At 38.6% G+C, this 19,283-nt stretch overlaps 1 protein-coding gene and 1 pseudogene across 1 annotated transcript; both read right to left on the bottom strand.

The window, feature by feature from the left end:
- Positions 1 to 568: 568 nt before the first annotated feature.
- On the bottom strand, positions 569 to 3,892 carry LOC131158446 (uncharacterized; annotated as a pseudogene).
- Positions 3,893 to 8,283: 4,391 nt separating this feature from the next.
- LOC131158447 (uncharacterized) lies at positions 8,284 to 9,492 on the bottom strand. The gene has a single exon (XM_058113319.1). It carries the CDS (start codon positions 9,490 to 9,492, stop codon positions 8,284 to 8,286), a length of 1,209 nt encoding a protein of 402 aa, XP_057969302.1.
- Between the last annotated feature and the right edge of the window lie 9,791 nt (positions 9,493 to 19,283).

The following is a 19,283-nucleotide window of genomic DNA, read 5'->3' on the forward strand; positions in this document are numbered from 1 at the left end:
TCAAGGGCAACTTGGTCAAAGATCACATGCGTAGCATGTCCCTTATTTTCTTTCTCTTTTCTTCTTTTTCCATTTGCTTTTGCTGCTCCCTTTTGTTTTTCTCTTTCATGAAGGGATTCGGTTATTTTTGTTTGGACTTCATTTGGGACTAATCCTTTGAAATTGCCCCAGTGTGGGGTGTGATCCTTTGACGGGTTAATCAAAAATTGAATTTTCTAGGCTCAAGAAGGGCTTGCAAGGGATCTCTTTTTGTTTCTTTTGGGTAGCAGAAAGATGGCCTGCCATCATTTCGAGTAGCCGATTGTTGTCTCATATGACTTGTCAGACCCTAAAGGACCCATACCCAGGTTAAATTTTGTAAACTGACTTTTGCAAAAAAAATACTGGTTTATCATTTAGGCTCAATTTGGTTATCAAATGGCAAATCGTTATTTGGCTCTTTTATAGGAAAGCAGATCGGCCAACGATGGCCATCTATCATTTGATCAAAACATGAATAATGAACAGTCATTAGATTTATGAAGCAAATCGTCATCTTATTGAATTTCCTTGAGAGTTTACAGGGTTTCTAAGAAAAATATTTCTTTACCGCATCTGAGTTTGTGGGGTGCACCAGATCGGCTCCATCCATGTCTGATAACAATAAGGCACCTCCTGAAAATGCTTTCTTTACCACATACGGCCCTTCATAATTTGGGGTCCACTTACCTCGGGGGTCATTATGAATTGGTAAAATCTTTTTCAAGACTAGATCCCCTTCTTGAAACCGTCGAATACGCACTTTCTTGTTAAAATCTCTCATCATTCTCCTTTGGTATAACTGCCTATGAACTATGGCTGTCAATCTTCTTTCTTCAATTAGATTCAACTGGTCATATCTAGATTGCACCCATTCTGCTTCGGTTAACTCTGCTTCTTTCAAGATTCGTAACGATGGAATCTCAACTTCTATCGGAACTACCGCCTCCATCCCGTACACCAAAGAGAAAGGGGTAGCTCCTGTAGATGTTCGAACAGTGGTTCGATAGGCCAATAAAGCGAACGGTAACTTCTCATGCCAATCTCTATAGGTTTCTGTCATTTTTTCCAAGATGCTCTTGATGTTCTTATTGGCTGCTTCCACTGCTCCATTCATTTGAGGTCGATAGGGGGCTGAGTTATGATGCTTGACCTTGAACTGACTGCATAATTTTGTCATGACCTCGTTGTTCAAGTTTTTAGCATTGTCTGATATTATCCTTTCTGGGATCCCATACCTGCAAATTAATTCTCTCCTGATAAAACGATTGATTACATTTTGAGTGACATTAGAGTATGATGCTGCTTCTACCCATTTTGTGAAGTAGTCAATGGCCACAAAAATGAATCGATGCCCATTACTGGCCTTCGGGGTTATCGGTCCGATCACATCCATGCCCCATGCTGAGAAAGGCCAAGGTGTAGATAAAACCTAGAGTTGAGTGGGTGGGACTTGTATGCGATCTCCATAGATTTGACACTTATGGCACTTTCGAACATACTCCATACAATCCCGTTCCATGGTTATCCAATAGTATCCACTCCTTAGGATTTTTCGGGCCAACGAGTGTCCTCCCGCATGGGTTCCACAAACGCCGTCGTGTACTTCTTGTATGATTTGTCTGGCCTCTTGCAACTCCACGCACCGTAGGAGGGTCATATCATGGTTCCTTTTATACAATATCTCCCCATCTAAGAAGAATCCCATAGCTAGCCTCTGAATTGTCTTTCGGTCATTATTAGAGGCTCCTATGGGATACTCCTTCCATTGAATGTATGTTTTGATATCATGAAACCATGGCTTCCCATCGGCTTCTTCCGTCATTATACAATATGCAGGTTCCCTATGCATCCTTATTCGAATGGGTTCAATCTCTATTCCGGCTTCAACCTTAAATAAAGCCGCCAATGTTGCTAGCGCATCAGGGATTAAGTTACTCTCTCTCGGTAAATGCGAAAAACTGATGGCATCGAATTCCTGCATCATTTCCTGAATGAACTCCTGGTATGGTATTAATTTGGAATCCCGGGTTTCCCACTTTCCAGTCACCTGATAAATTACCAAAGCGGAATCTCCTTTTACAATCAATTTTTTAATGCCTCGGTCAATAGCCGCCTGTAAGCCCAATACGCACGCTTCATACTCTGCTATATTATTGGTACACGGAAAGGTGAGTTTGGCTGTGACTGGGTAATATTTACCCTCTGGTGATATGAGTACAGCCCCTATTCCATGCCCCCATACGTTGGTTGCCCCATCAAATAGCATCATCCACCCAACATTACCTTCCTTTTCTTGAACAATTGAATCAATATCTTGATCCGGGAAGTCAAACTCCATGGGTTGGTAATCATTAACGGCCCTATCAGCCAAATATTCTGCTATAATGCTCCCTTTGATGGCTTTTCTCGTCACATATATAATATCATATTCAGTCAACAGCATTTGCCAACGAGCCATCCGTCCTGTTACTGCAGGTTTCTCGAAAACATACTTAATCGGATCCATTTTAGAAATCAGCCATGTTGTGTAATACAGCGTGTATTGCCTTAATCTACTAACCACCCACACCAAAGCGCAACACGTCTTCTCCAGGTTAGAGTACCTAGATTCGTATTCCGTGAACTTTTTGCTTAAATAATAGATGGCGTGCTCCTTTCTTCCAGACTCATCGTGTTGTCCTAACACACACCCCATGGAATTCTCTGATACTACTAAGTACAATATAAGAGGCCTTCCAGGTACGGGGGGAACCAAAACTGGAGGGTTCAATAGATATTCTTTTATTTTCTCAAATGCTTTCTGACATTCTTCACTCCATTTTTCGGGGTTATCCTTCTTCAGCAGCTTAAATATGGGCTCACAAGTAGCAGTCAACTGAGATATAAATCGAGCTATGTAGTTCAATTGGCCTAGGAAGCTCCTGACTTCTTTTTTGGTTTTGGGACTAGGCATTTCTCGAATAGCTTTTATTTTATCTGGGTCTACTTCAATCCCTTTTTCACTTACAATAAATCCCAACAATTTTCCTGAAGAAGCTCCGAAGGTACATTTTTCTGGATTTAATTTCAGTTGACATTTTCGTAGCCTTTTAAATAGCTTCCTTAAGTTCATCACATGGCTATACTCATCTCGGGACTTAACAATCATGTCGTCCACATATACTTCTATCTCCTTATGCATCAAGTCATGGAATAATGCTACCATGGCTCTCTGATAGGTTGCCCCTGCATTCTTTAAACCAAAGGGCATAACCTTGTAGCAAAAGGTCCCCCATAAGGTGATAAACGTGGTCTTCTCTTTATCTTCTGGGGCCATCTTAATTTGATTATATCCAGAAAACCCATCCATGAATGAAAACAGGGCATGTCCCGCTGTATTGTCTACCAGCACATCTATGTGTGGAAGTGGGAAGTTATCTTTAGGGCTAGCTTTATTCAAGTCTCGATAGTCAACACAGACTCTCACTTTTCCATTTTTCTTCATTATTGGAACTACATTGGCCATCCACTCCGGATATTTGGCTACTTCTAAAAAACCAGCCTCAAACTGCTTCTGCACCTCTTCTTTTATTTTGATCAACATATCTGGGCGCATTCTCCTCAGTTTCTGTTTTACTGGTTTGCTATCTGGGTAAATGGGTATTTTATGTGTTACTAAGTCCGTATCCAAACCCGGCATGTCCTGATATGACCACGCGAAAACATCTTGGTATTCCTTCAGAAGGTTTATCATTTCGCATCTTTCTTTTCCTCCCAACAGTGCCCCGATTTTTACTTCTTTTGGTTCCTCATTAGTCCCCAAATTTATTGTGACCGTGGGGTCACTACTGGTTAAAGTTGGTTTTTCATCTGATTTCAACATTCTTTGCATTTCAGGTGATAAGTCAGTCTCCTCTTCTATTTCAGCTTCTAGGATTAAGTTTTCAAAGTTAACATCAATTTCTGGCTCTTGAATACTGGTATGATTATTTTCCCTATCCCTGCATAAAACAAAGGTAAACAATTCTTTGACAAATGACCCAATGATGCAATAAATGCGAAAGAAATGCATACTGGTTTTATTGATGAAAAAGACAAACGGTCCGAGGCAATAATGTCCACGGATTACAAAAAGAAAGCAAAATGAGCAAAAGCCATTACATGAAGTGAATTGGGTAATCAAAAGATGTCCAGTTCTGAATTTCTACTCCTGTCAATGGGTAGATCCATCGACTTGAGTTATTCATGTGGTCCCCTGATTCTAAGGCCAATATGCTCATCTGTTTCATTTCTTCCTCAAGAGTGACTTGATTGCCCTTTCGAAAGGTCTGATTCATTGGCGGGACTTCTACCCCCCACTTGGTACTTACTCTTCCTGTGCGCCTCTCGATTCGGATTATTCTTTTCTCTTCTGCCTTCTTCTTATGGTCAGCTAAAGTAGGAGTATATCCGATGCCGTATCTCTCATTCATGCCTTCTGGTAACAATGGCGTTGCGATGCCCTGAAGATACTTCCCCAACCCTTTTCCCGGGCAAAACCTTGATTTAATCATTTCAGCGGCCACCATGCGTGTGGAAGAAGAGATCCGAGGTTGAGGGATAAAAGATCCCTCTATTATAGTAATGACGTTGATGATCTCAAATGCTCGGAATGAATCTTCATGGGCTTCTTCAGCTGCTTCCACATAGGGAGTGGAAGAAGGTTTAGTAACCATTATATCGGTTTCTCCATAAACACATACCAGTTTATCCCCTACTATAAATTTCACTCGCTGATGCAAAGAGGAGGGAACTGCCCCAGTATTATGTATCCAAGGCCTTCCCAAGAGACAACTGTATGAAGGCGTAATATCCATGACTTGAAAAGTGATATTGAAGGTTACGGGTCTAATCTGAATAGGGATGTCAAGCGACCCTACTGACTCTCTTCGTGTCCCATCGAAGGCACGCACCACCAAATTGTTTGGTGTCACATAAGAAGGGTCAATGGGTAACCTTTGCAGTGTAGTCATTGGCATAACATTGAGGGATGATCCATTATCTATCAGGACTCGAGACATCATATGATCCTTACATTTGGTGGATATATGCAGCGCCTTGTTGTGCCCCTGGCCTTCTGGCGGAATTTCTTCATCAGTAAAAGTGATGTAATTGGAGGCTGCTAGACTTCCAATCACATGATTGAATTTATCAACGCTGATATCTTGGGGAATGTAGGCTTGATTCAGGACTTTAAGTAACGCCTCCCGATGGGTTTCTGAATTTAGTAGAAGTGACAAAACAGATATGTGAGCCGGCATTTTCTTTAGTTGGTCCACGATGTTGTACTCGCTATGCTTTATTATCTTCAGGAATTCTTCGGCCTCTCCATTAGATATTGGACTTTTCATTCCATTTTTTTCACTGCCCTGTTCTGGTTCCCCTACATTCTGTCGATTGTTTTCGAAGAAGCTGGCTATACACCTACCACTTCGAGTTTATCCTTTCGCAAATCACCCCTGCTAGATTGTGGTGCCTCCTCCTTTCGACATACTTTCACATTCTATTTTCCAGGGTTTTTAAAACACTGCGTGGTTACGTACTCTTGTATGGGAATGGCCGGGAGTAGAGATCAACCAATGCGAGCTGCCTTCCTGTGTGGAAGAGCCTTGTTCATGTAGGATGACTGGTGATTAGTGCACTGATGAGATAACCGGCCCTTTTTTCCCCCAATGACTGCAATCATCTCTCACTTTTGAGGGTAACAACATCTCTATAAACTTGTTATCCCCCATCTTGCAAAACATTCTAAAAGGTACACACTTTTTTTCACAGATCGTCCTTCTTTACTCTGACATAAACCAAATGCATTAGTGGGGCAAACAGCCTCTGTGCCCTATCCGACTGCCGCAATAAGTACATTGAACACGCCAATCTAAAGACTTTGTTCAAATCCACCTCATTCGTCCCTTCTCTATCATCCGACATTGTTTACCTCCATGATGGGCAAAGGGTTCCCTTGATTCTGGTTGTTTATCATCAAATGCTAGCCTCCTGCTTCTCTAGTGTTTTGAACCTATTTTTTGAATGCCCAACAACTTTCAATAGTGTGCCCGGTAGTGTTAGCGTGATATGCACACTTGGACTTCGGGGTCATACCATGTGGAAAAAGGTGCCTAAAGACCGTTCCACGAATGATGAAAACTAGTTTCCTCTCCATCAAATTGTGGGAATAATTCTGAGTATGTCATTGGAATAGGATCTATCTTCTCATAATTTCTCTCTGGAATACCTACCTCTTCTGATTCGCATATTCGGTTGGGGCGGGCATGCCCCCGAAGGAACAACTTGGGGTCTACCTCCCGTATGAACAGTCTGATTGACAGAGGGCTGAAAAAAAATCCTCCTAGCCCCTTGGGCCATGTTTTCTCTTGATATTGTTGTCTTTGAACAACCATTTGACCTCTTCTTCCTTTTTTCTTGCTTGTCCACTTCCTTGCCTAGACCAGTCTCTGTACTAATACTTTTAGTTTCTCCCGACTTTGATGGCGTCTCAATCCTCTCTCCGTAGAAACAATGTCCATGAAGCATGGGGGGTTGCCCCTAGGAGATGCCATGCCCGAAGTAAAGGATCTTTCACGTATTCACAAATATGGAAATAGTCCTTCCCTATCTTCACCGAGGCTTGACTGGACAGACATGTCCCCCACCTATATGCATATCTCTAATGTTTCGGTGGGCTCTTTTGCATACTCTGGGCAAGTCATACGATCGGGTGCAATTTCTATAACATGGCGGTATTGAGCTATAAAAGAATTAGCCAGATCTGTCCCCCATGTGTCGGATCCGAGTCCATCTTGTGAATATACCACCTATAGCTGCCCCTTTCAAGCTGTCTTGAAAGCACTGCAATCATTAGTCTCTCATTATCGGAAATGGGCAGCATTTTTTTTGGCAATACAAGGCGCAGGGGGTTCGAGACAATTAGTTCCATTAAATTTTTCAAAATCTAGTACTTTGAATTTTTTGGGTGGCAGTTGACCTTTTTGCACGAGGCACAAATCATTGGGATCTACTATCGAATGTATTGGATCCTTCAAATAGCTTTCAGACGTTCCTCTAGTACATTCGTATCGACGTTCAGTTTCAGAATCTGTTCACCCCCAAATCAGAGCTATAAATGGGGGAGTCCCCACTACTGGACACCCCTGTAACTGGTATATTAGGATGGAGAACGGGGTATACTTGGCATTGAACCCTCCATGAGCAGGTAATGGAACTGACGTTTGCCCATGACTGGGGTAAACCTGGAGGATGAGTAGGATCCATACTTCTCCGATCATTCTGCACTGCTTTTCCTTTGTTTCGTCACAATTCCTCCAGGATCTTGCTCCTTTTTTTTCATTCAATTCTTCTTTCTTGTCCTTGCTCATACCCAGGACTCTAACCTTTCCAATTTTCACGTCATTTCCTTTGCCCTTCTCTGGTATCGTATTGATGCGTGACAGTCTTCAAGGTTTGCTTGTTTAGAGAGACTTTTTGTCGCTGGGCACTGCAAACCCAAACTTTCCCTTTTTTAGAATCGTGAATGCATAGATATGTATGCATGAAATGCAATGGTCTTTCAAATACGTATACATTTTCACAAATATGACCATATGTATGCAACCTAATGCAGCTTTCAATCAAGGTCATGGAAGAGATCATCATCATTTTTAGAAAATAAAATCTGCTTTTTCATTAAGAGAATCCTTTCAATACAAAACAAATCCAACCAATATTAATCAAAATCAACTCATGATGATTGCACAATCTCTGCATTTTTGTTGCTGTGCCGAATTTTATGCAAAGCCCGAACTTGCCTCCCAGTAGTCCGCTTTCATTATGCACGGCTCAATCTTTTCCAGTACTTGATTATACTTGCTTCTCTGCTCATCCCCCTGCCTCTCCAACTCTTGTATGTAGAGCGATTTCTTTTTAACTTCGGTATGGGCATCTTCTAACATTTGAGATTTCTGTCCAAGTGCTGCTCGAAGCCTTCGTCTTTCCTTCCTTAGAGCCACGACCTCTTCTTCTGATTGTATGTACCGAATCCTTTGTCGCTTGATTTCTTTACGATAGACAAAGACTAGAGCCTCCTTTTGCTGATTCCCCACTTCTGCTCTTGCATCTCCTTTTTCTACTGGGCATGGATCCCCTTGTGGCTTCAATTGCATGCATGCGCTTGGTGATTTAATATGTTCAATAACGATTTCTGGGATTCTTTTGAGTTGGGGGTTTACCCGGTTTTCTCCTCGCCATGCTTCATAATTTCCTGGACTGTGGCAATCCATCACTCGGGTCTATTAGGTTCACATGCTTCCATGCCACCATAAATTTTCTAATCTGGTTTCGAGTGTCTCCTGTTTCATATGCAAAGTCTGAATCAGCCAATCCATGAGTCATAGGCACAAACTGAGATGCCCCCAATTGCCTTCTGACCATCAAAGGGGCATATGCTATCCCTCCCCATGGGCCTAGTAATGGAACCCATGGAAGATTTCCACACCGATATATCATGTTAGAGCGGACCATCCATGGCGCCAGCCAAGTTACCCCTGAGTCGATCAAGCCACACATTTTTGTGTTCCATTTAGATTTATCTAACTGCTCCTTCAATTGGGTATCCTCAAATTCAGCCAAAGGGATTCGGATCATTGAGAAAATACTACGGAAGCCCCCTTTGTTGGACGATAAGTGACCTACCATCCAGACATATAACAGCTGCACACAACATTTTAAACGTTCTCTCCTCCTGATTCTGCAGTTGTTGAGTGATCTGAAGGTTTCTGCCAGGATGCCTTGAACGGGATTAATCCCGTTACGTACTTGTGCTACAAACGAAACAGTAGCTTGATCGATCGTGTTTAGTTCTTTTGGAAAAATGATCAAACCGTAAATAGCTAATGCCATCATATGTATTTGAACCTCTTCTTTTTCTTCTTTTTCGATTATTTCTTTCAACTGCTTCCAAGAGATTTTCCTTACTTCTGCACCTCCCTCTGAGAATGTTTTCTGGATTTTGACCCCGACAGCATCGTACATCTCCTTCACGAACGAAACACTAGCATCATGCACATAAGGTTTGTATGGTGTATGTAACTTGACTAGATGCAAAAGCGAAGTATACTCCTTGATGGTTGGTGTCAAGTCGATACCGTTCATTGTAAAGCAACGATATGGTGGATTCCAGAACTCGACCAGTGCTTTTATGGCAGGGATATTTACCGATACATGCAACAAGAAACCAATGTGCCCATATGTTTGAGAGAATTTTAAACGGCGTGCTGGGGTCCATTCCTTCCAAATGACTTTTAGCTCATCTAACGGATTGGATCTTATGTTGATGAAAGTCCGGGCTGGTAGTTCGATGATAGATTTCTGAGTAAGACTGTCACCCCACTTGTTCTGTTGACTTTCTGAATATTGTTGTACTGTGGACTCAATCTCATGGTAAGCCATTGTGTTCTCCATGAATGATTCAGATCTCTTATAGAACCTTGATGAAGTAGACAGGATGCCTACGTGAATGCAACATGTTAGTAAAGGTATCATACAACTCAAAACAATGCATGCAGTCATGACACCAAACTGAAAATAATGAAACTTATATCCTCCACCCGAGGTAGACTTATATAAAAGATTCTCCAAGACTCTATCTTATGCATGGAGTGTTTATGCATGTGTGTACTTAGTGCACAAATACATGTCAATAGGGATATTAACATGTATGTGACCTATCGGGCATGATTACGTGTGAAATTATGCATGGATGCAATGTAACCTAACTAACTACTTTGTTAGCTTTCTAGGAAAAGTCCCACTAATGAGAGATTTCAATACAATCATTGCTGGGCCACAATTTAAATGCAACTCTTCCCTCAATCGGTCCATGTATCTCAGATTCTATGAAGGGTCAAATTATGATCTGAGATTGAGGTTGACCCAGGTTGGTCAACCCATTGGATTTGTTTAGTGCGAACTTGTGGACTTTAGTGTGCACTTGGGCCTCAAGTATTTTAAAATATGGGCTTCAATATACTTCATGATGGGATCAGGCCCTAATTTTAAAAGGATTTGGGCTTGGATTGTTTAGAAAATATGGGCCTGGATTTTTAGGGTAATAAGGCCGAAGCCCATTTATGGAAATCTGGATTTGACCCATTTTGAAAATCAGGCCTGGACCGAGTTTTTACTTAGGAAAAGGTTGGGCCTATACTTGTTATTTCTCAAAAAATTGGGCCCGAGTTATTTGAAAAGGGTTGGGCCGACCCATATTTTAAAATGCTTGGGCCAAGTGCTCCATTTTTTGAAAGGATGGGTCTTGGTCTCATTATTGGGCTTTTTCAGAACACTAACTAAGTAGTATGTATGTCTAAATGTATGTCAAATGCATGATATAATACAAAGTATTTCACATATATGTAACACACTAGTCATGGAGAATGATGTGGCTCTTGTCCCAACCTAGGGTAGGTACGTATGTATAGGGTTCTTCATGGCTCTACCCTAGTTAAGGAAGACTATAGACAAGTATGTGTGGGTAGGTTCTAACCCTATTGACAAAAGGTTCCCAGTTTGGAATTTCATCCTCCCCCATTGGGGTCCGGATAAAACCCATACTGAGTGGAGTGGTTCGCGGGTCCCATCAAGCTCTGCCACGAAGGGACTGACGCTATTACACTCCTATCTAGTCCTAGTAAGGAAAGCTCGGGTATAGAGCGTGAGAGTGTGTGAATTCAATTTTTTAACCTAATCCCGCTATCCCCACATTTATTCACATGCTATAAACAATATGGAAACAAGATATCTACCATTAATATATATATTCAAAAGACAAGGAAACACAATATATGCAATTAATATGTTTATTCACAAAAATTTGGAGACAAAAAATAAGGAAACAAAATTTTTTTTTATTAATTAAGGTTATTCACAAATTATGGAAGTAAAATATTCATGATTAATCAAGGTTATTTATGAATTACTATATTTGCAAAATAAGGAGTAATTAAAAGATTTATTAAATTTAAACTTGGGATAATTTTCAATTAATTAATGGCTCGACTCTCTACGGTCCCCAGCGGAGTCGCCAAGCTGTCGCGGCGTCCCCGGGAGCGCGTGTGCCCCGAGCGGCGAAATTAAAATCATTTTAATATTTTCAAGGAAAAATATGGTGTAGGAGTCGCCACTAACCTTTAGTGCGGTTAGAACACATGATTACTACCCCGTTAGGGGTAGAATCGGTCTACATTACCAGAGCTGGGGTCGGGAGTTCGGTTACGCGAGGGGAAGGTACGAGCACCCCCTACGCGCCCGTTCTTAAGAACGGTACCTAATTATATCCCTAAGTTAATCTAATAAATCTTTACATTACTCCTTTTTATGAATTTATAAATACATAGGAAAATAAATAAATATATACATATATTCCCTCAGAGCTTAGGGTACGTGATGCCCAAAGGCTAATACCCCTTGCAATTAAATCATAGGGATAAAATTAAGAAAATACACTCCCAAAATTTTGAAATTATATATAAAATTTTTATAGGAAAATACTAGTGTGGGAGGTTTTAATATATATTAATAAGATAATAAACTAAGAAATTAAATTACCCTAATACGTGTAATAATAATAGGGATACATATATGCTATATATACTATATAATAATAAATTGCTTATAGCACCTAATAACTTACCCTAATAATAAACCAACCTAATAGATAGTAATAATACACGCATAATAAGGATAATAATAATGTAACTCATATCGTGATAATACTAAACTTAGAATACTAATAATAATGACACTATATCCTACGTAATAATAATAACCATAATACTAATAATGACAATAATACACTACCATGTAATAATATATTAACACCCTATAAATACAATAATAACAAACCTAGAAATAATCAAAACCCTAAAGTTAATATTCAATATATACACATATAGAAACAACTAATACCTATGGAAACAATTTGAACCCTAAATATTAACATGTTAATAAATAATAATATATATTTAAAACAATTAATGAAATTAAGGCAACAAATCAATCCCAAATAATGTATAATAATAATCGAAAACCCGATAACCATATAACTGCCCTAACATACAATATTACTATTACAATAATGATCACCCAAAATATACAATATCAATATGACAATGATGAAAACCATAAAATAATTATATAATAAGATCAACTAATATTAACGTGATAATTACAACAATAATAAACAAGAATATCACAGGAATACATAATAGACAATGATATTACGTAGATATATATACATGCAAATTAGATATACAATTTGAATATTATGGAACTACGATAATAATATGAAAATATGTAAGCTCATATACACTAGAATGTGCATGAATATGCAAATAATTATATGAGGCAATCACAATAATAATACAAATATACAAACTATACAAAGAATGTACATTCAAAATAACATAAATATACAAATATATAAGGCAATAATAATAATCACATAAATATGAAAAAATATATAATAAAATAAATATGCAACATAATAATATGAAAAATAAATATACAACAAGATAAGCACACAATACAATAATATGATAAATATGCAAAATAAACGTACAATAAAATAAACATGCATCGCAACAATATAACTATGCAAAATAAATACACAATAAAACAAGCATGATAATATTAACATGGCAACGATATTAAAGTATACAACAATAATAACAAGAAAAATATATCATGGATACTAAACATTAAATAATGAAACCAACAACAATAATATTAATATTTTTATTTATACAATAAACACAGCAAAAAGCACACTTTAAATATTAAAAAGAATTCAAACAATAAAGATTCTACAATAATAATAATAAATGTTTAATATCTTTCAACAAAAAAAAAAAAAAAAACATGAATATTACTGAAACGATTATAAAAAAAAACTTATGATAATAATAATAAGAATAATAAAATTTACGTGTGTGTGTGTGTGTTCTCTGTGTGTGCACGGTGTATGTGTGTTAATGTGTGCGAATGGTGTGTGTTTACAGTGTGTGCGTGAAGGGAGGCTTACCAGAGGGGTTACCGGAGAATGGAGCAAGGGACACCGGGAGGCCTTGCTGGAGCGGATGTAGCTGGAGATGATGCTGCCTGGGCTATCGCTGGAACTAGTGAGGGTGGCTGGTTGCAAACCGTGGTGCTGCTGTTGTGGTGGAGAAAGGCTCGGCTGTACAGCAGAAAGTCTGGAGTGGTGGGCGGAGGTTGCTGTGCTGCTGTGGGGCTTGGCTGCGGCTGTGGTGTCTGGCCAGAGTTGTTGTTGGCCACAGAGCTAGGCTTCTACTGGGTCTGGAGGCGTGCTTGGCTGCTGGAGAAGATGGAGACAGAGGTGAGGAACAGAGGCGGCTGTTGGGGGAGTGAAGGAGATGGGAGGATGTGAGAGTGGCAGGCAGGAGATGCTTGTGGGTGGCTGAGAGGAGCAGGGAGAGAGCGATGGTGATGGCCGGATGTGTGAAAGAGAGCCAGCAGAAGAAGCAGGACTGAATTTTTTTTTCTTGTTCTGCGCAGCCCCGGCCGTGTCCTCTGTGCAGCGCCGGATCCCCCTTCTTATAAAATTTTTTTGAAAAAAAACCCTAGCAATATTTCCTTTTTCAACTTTTGGTATTTTCTCTTTTTTGGAAATAAGATATACTACCACTATGGTTATAAGGAAACAAAAATAATAATAATAATAAGGTAATAGTAATAATAAATAAAAAAAATACTAATAATAATAAATAAAATAATAGTAATAATAGTAATAAAAAACCTTAATGATAATAAAAATTAAAAATAATAATAATAAATAATAATAATAATAATAATAGAAGTAAAAATAAGTAATAATAATAATACTAATGAAAAATAATAATAATAATAATAATAATAATAATAATAATAAGAATAATATATAGAAAATAATAATAACAATAATAATAATAATAATAAGATTAGCGAAAAATAATAATAGTAATAATAACAAATAAAATAATAGTAATAATAGTAATAAAAAACACTGATAATAATGATAATAAAAATAATAATGAAAATAATAAATAATAATAATAATAGAAGTAAAAATAAGTAATAATAATAATACTAATGAAAAATAATAATAATAATAATAATAATAATAATAATAATAATAATAATAATAAGAATAATAATATAAAGAAAATAATAATAACAATAATAATAATAATAATAAGATTAGTGAAAAATAATAATAATAATACATACATTGGGCCTGGGTAAAAATGGGGTGTCTACACTACAAATATGTGATCCAGATATCACAGTATATACAGTTCAGATTTACAGTGTTATGGTTATTTTGGGAAACATGATGAAAATAGTAGAGTAATCATAGTAGTAGTAGTAGTAGTTCTGTATATTACAGTTTTTATTCAGATCAGTATATTACAGTAATTACAGACTACCATGTTTCCTAAAACCATAACACTCAGATTTACAGATTATACAGATAGATTATACCAACAGATATACAGTTGTTACAATCAGTTACTACAAATATGTGATCCAGATATCACAGTATATACAGTTCAGATTTACAGTGTTATGGTTATTTTGGGAAACATGATGAAAACAGTAGAGTAATCATAGTAGTAGTAGTAGTAGTAGTAGTAGTAGTATATATATATACAGTATCATATCCTTGATGAAATATTACAGACAGATACAGATAATAAAGCACGGTACCATTACTATTTACATATCAAAGTGCAACCACATATTTCAGATAGTATGTGGGTACTGTAAACTGCGCTCGGAGAGCTTGCAGACTCCCTAGAACTCTGGGTTGAGGGGGGCCGATTTGACGAGGTAGTTTTTCTAGTTTCGTGCTTAGGAGTGGATGCAGTTTGGCCAGACTGAGGAAGAGTATAGTACAGTGACTTACCTGGTAGGCCAACCAGAGTTAAGTCTCGCCTATGAGCCGTACAACCCTATCATAAGGGGTCAAATCATGACATGCAGATTTCTAAGGAAAATCACAGTTATTTGTATGTATAAAGATTTACAGTATTTGATAAGTATAGTATGATTTTAGAAGTATGAAAAGTAGAAAATTAGATGATACAGTTATACTTTAAACTACGATGAATGTACTATACACTTTGTACAAATTGACCATTTGATACAGTTTCATATGTTATTATAGTAGTTATACAACTTGGTCGCCACACACTAGTAATAGTATATTTCTACTTACTGAGCGTCGTCTCACCCCATTACTTTAACATTTTTCAGGTGAGCCAACTAGGCGAGTAGATCAAGCTCACAAATAAAGTGACCTCTTGATTGCCCTGCTTATAGGGTAAGTGTGTATACAACATTGTGTTTTGGGATAGATGGTGTAATGACCCAAAGAATAATGGTATTTAAATAATAAAGAGAGAGGAAAATGAAAATAGTAAAAGGGGGCGGCAACTTTCGCATTCATCGATGACGTGATATTTTGGACTCATCGACGAGGGTGTGCTTCATCGGCAAGAAGATACCCAGAGGGTTTTTTTGCGATTCTGAACTTCGTCGATGGGGAATAGTATTCATCAACGAATTTACTTTTTGACCTCGTCGACGAATGCCAATGTATAAGTATGCTAAAATCATATTTTCCAACTGAAATTACGCGAGAAACTCTTTCTCTCTATAGGTTTTCATCCCTCCCTCCTTCTCTCTAGGATTGCGAACCAATATTTTGTCAGTTCGACGATCCGAGGCCACCATGACACTCCTAGGGGAGTTCTCTTCAACTCTGCTAGAGTGGATCGTTGGTGGGGATAAGTTGGAATCCATCCCAAATTCAGGGTAAGGCTTTTATTCAGTATTTGGTCTTCCCTAGAGTTGTAGAAAATGTAGTATGCATAGAAATATTGAAGTTTAGTTCTAGGATTTGTCGTTTTTAGGATATTGATCGGGGAACCCTGTAGGGGCAGGACTAGTGAATTTTAAAGGGGGTTTCTTTTTAGTAATCAGGTAAGAGAATAAACTAAAACAGTTATTTTTCCATGAAAGTTATTATTAAATTATTAGAAGAATTATGTTTTGGAAAGAATGTATTATATTTGTATATTATTGAGAAAATGTTCATTTGGGAAAATACTGCTATGATATTGAAATGTATGTATAAGTATGAAATGACAAGAAATATGATTTTAGAATAAAATGTATGGTTTCATTCAACATTGTGAGGCATGAATATTATTTTACATGAAAAGTATTATGTTATGATAATTTTACGAATAAAGTATGTTTTCAAAAATAAAGGAATATTGCAGTACATTATAGTTTCAAAATACATGATAACCAGATTACTTATTCAGAATAATATGTATGAAATGTTCAGTGCAAGACCGTGATTGATAGCCAGCGCAAAGTCATGTATTATGTATGATTTCGGCGCAAGGTCGTATTTATGAAATGTTCGGCGCAAGGCCGCAGATGTGAAAGTAATTGGCGCAAGGCCATATGTATTTATGTTATTACATAAAATGTTATCAATTTATTTACAATAAACTGTATATTTTCAGAATCCGGATGATAGTTCAGTTTAGTTTTAAGAGCACAGTACCGTAGCTATACAGATCAAATTATTATGTTTCAGACTTGTGCTAATCGCCCCTGCAAGTAGAGGGGGTGGAAGATGGATAGTCGATGTGGCTTTCAGTGTAGAGTTGTAGACGTCCACCTGGCAGTCCAGACCAAGGTGTGGCGGGCCCATCGTACTTATAGACATTTTTGACTCGGCAGTGGTCGACCAGCCATTGTCAGGTCCTGCCTTCGGGCTGTACAACCCGTCATGGGGGGTAATACATGACATCGACTAGCTATACATCCTGGGTAAATTTCAATAATATTAGCTATATCAGACAACTCATGTACAATATGATTTATTAGAAATTATGAAAGTATATGCTCATTCAGTTATGTTATGATGAATGTTTCCTAGTATATGAAATGTACTGTATATGTATTATAGTACCAAATATTCATGTTGCCACATAACTATATTTTGTTTATTTTCCCTTACTGAAAGGTATCTCACCCCCCAACATAACCTGGAAAGACCGGCGGATCGAGATCACCATTGAGATAGTGTGAGACTACCCCGCTAGGAGGGTAAGTTTTAATCTAGTAATAGGAGAATTGTGTTGTAGGTTCCTAGATATGTATATATTTTTTTATTTTTGGAGATTTGTATACAAACACGGTATTTTGGAATTTAGTTGACTCTAGTATTATGTATTTTAGGGTTATGAGAATGTGATTTACATATACTGCTGCTTAAGTTTCCGCAGTGAATGTCAGATGTGTCCCCGTTACCCACGGGTTCAGGTTGACTATATTAATAAATATATTTTACTATATGATTATATAAGCAGGATGTTACAGTTTGGTATCAGAGCCTAGGATGCTTGGTTCTGTTAGGCTCTGTAGACTCTAGAAAGCAATAGTAATAATACCAGAGTATAGGATAAAGGAATTTGAGGTCTGGTTTTGTAGTTTAGATGGAGGACTTCCGTGGTGATTTGTGTGATTTTCCTGGGGTGGCGATTTCAAGAAAGTCATGATAAACTATCGTCGGGTTAGGTATTTAGGTTGCAGGATTGAATCTTGAATTAAGATCAGGAGAGATAAATTAATTAGGAATATACTATACTAATTAGATGATATGTATAGTGAAGGGGTTCTAAGTTAAGTTATTTGTTTTTCAGGATGGATCCTGGTAGCAGTAGTGCCCATGCTAGTGGAAACGAGCGAGCTGGGCCCTCAGGCACTGTGGGCAGTGATTCAGTTGCAGTTTTACGTAGCGTGGCACAGCAGGTTATGGATGAAATTGTTAGGAATTCTAGGGAGCTGGGTGGTTCGTCTGCAGGCCACGGTAGCTTGATCGAGAAATTTATTAAGATGAATCCTCCAGCTTTCTCAGGAGGAACTGATCCTATAGTTGTAGAAAACTGCGTGTAGGAGATTGAGAAAGTGTTTGCAGTGCTGCAGTGTAAGGAGCAGCAGAGGGTGTTGTTTGCTACCTATAGATTGACTAGAGAGGCCGAGAGATGGTGGACGGTGGTGAAACTCCTAGAGCAGCAGAGGATAGTACCTATGGAGATGACGTGGGAGCGATTTAAGGAGATATTTTTTGATAGGTATTTTTCAGCCTTTTCTAGGGAAGCCAAGATTGAGGAGTTCCTGAATCTAAACCAGGGATAGTAGATGGTGCAGTTGTACGCGGCGAGGTTCACTGAAGTATCTCGCTTCGCCCCGTGCATTATTCTAGATGAGGCAAAAAAGGTATGGCAGTTTGAAAGAGGTCTGAGGAGAGAAATATATAAGCAGGTGTCGATACTGAAGTTATAGGATTGTGCTGAGTTGGTGGATAGAGCCACTATAGCAGAGATCGAAGAGCGGTTGGAGGCTGAGGAGCAGAGACAGAGAAAGAGATTCATGTCATCTGGTTCCCAGCAGGGGTCTAGTCGTGGTTCGTGGAAGAGAGGTGGCTACTATAAAGATCGGAGGCAGGAGAGCGGGAATCGTGGTTTTCAGGGTATGTAGCCACTTCTAGCTTGCTCGACTTGTGGGAAGAGACGCCCGAGGGAGTGTCATGCTGGGCAAGGTATTTGCTACCGGTGTGGGGAGCCAGGACATGTGATGAGAGATTGTCAAGCTCAGATTGGTGTTGCTCTTGCTCCTAGACCTGCTCGAGGAGGTTATCAGGCGCCACGTGGAGGCCAGCATTGGAATATGGCTCTAGCTAGGGTTTTTGCTCTGATGCTGGGTGATGCTGAGACAGCTGGCGACGTGGTGACAGGTATGGTTAATATGTTTTTATTTAAAGTTATTGGACTATTTGACTCGGGGCCACACACTCGTTCGTGTCTTCGGGGTGTGTTAAATTATGTGGGGAAAATGCACAAACATTAGATGTTGAACTGTTAGTTACTACACTAATTGGGTCAGCAATGAGGTGTAGTAAGGTACTCTGTGGCTATCCAATTGATGTTAAGGGGAGAATTTTATCTACTGATTTGGTGGTGCTAGACATGCATGGGTTTTTGATATCATTTTCGGTATGGATTGACTAGCAGCCAACTCTACCATTATAGACTGTTGTGTGAGAGAAGTGATATTTAAACCTCCAGGAAGACCAAAATTCATATTTACAGGGTCACGAGTGCAATCTCTACCTCAGT

Source organism: Malania oleifera, chromosome 6 (assembly GCF_029873635.1).
Source record: "Malania oleifera isolate guangnan ecotype guangnan chromosome 6, ASM2987363v1, whole genome shotgun sequence".
In the NCBI taxonomy this organism is placed as follows: Eukaryota; Viridiplantae; Streptophyta; class Magnoliopsida; order Santalales; family Ximeniaceae; genus Malania; species Malania oleifera.

Coding starts and splice junctions, on each gene's coding strand:
- LOC131158447 (XM_058113319.1), bottom strand. CDS start 9,492: ATGGAGAACACAATGGCTTACCATGAGATTGAGTCCACAGTACAACAA.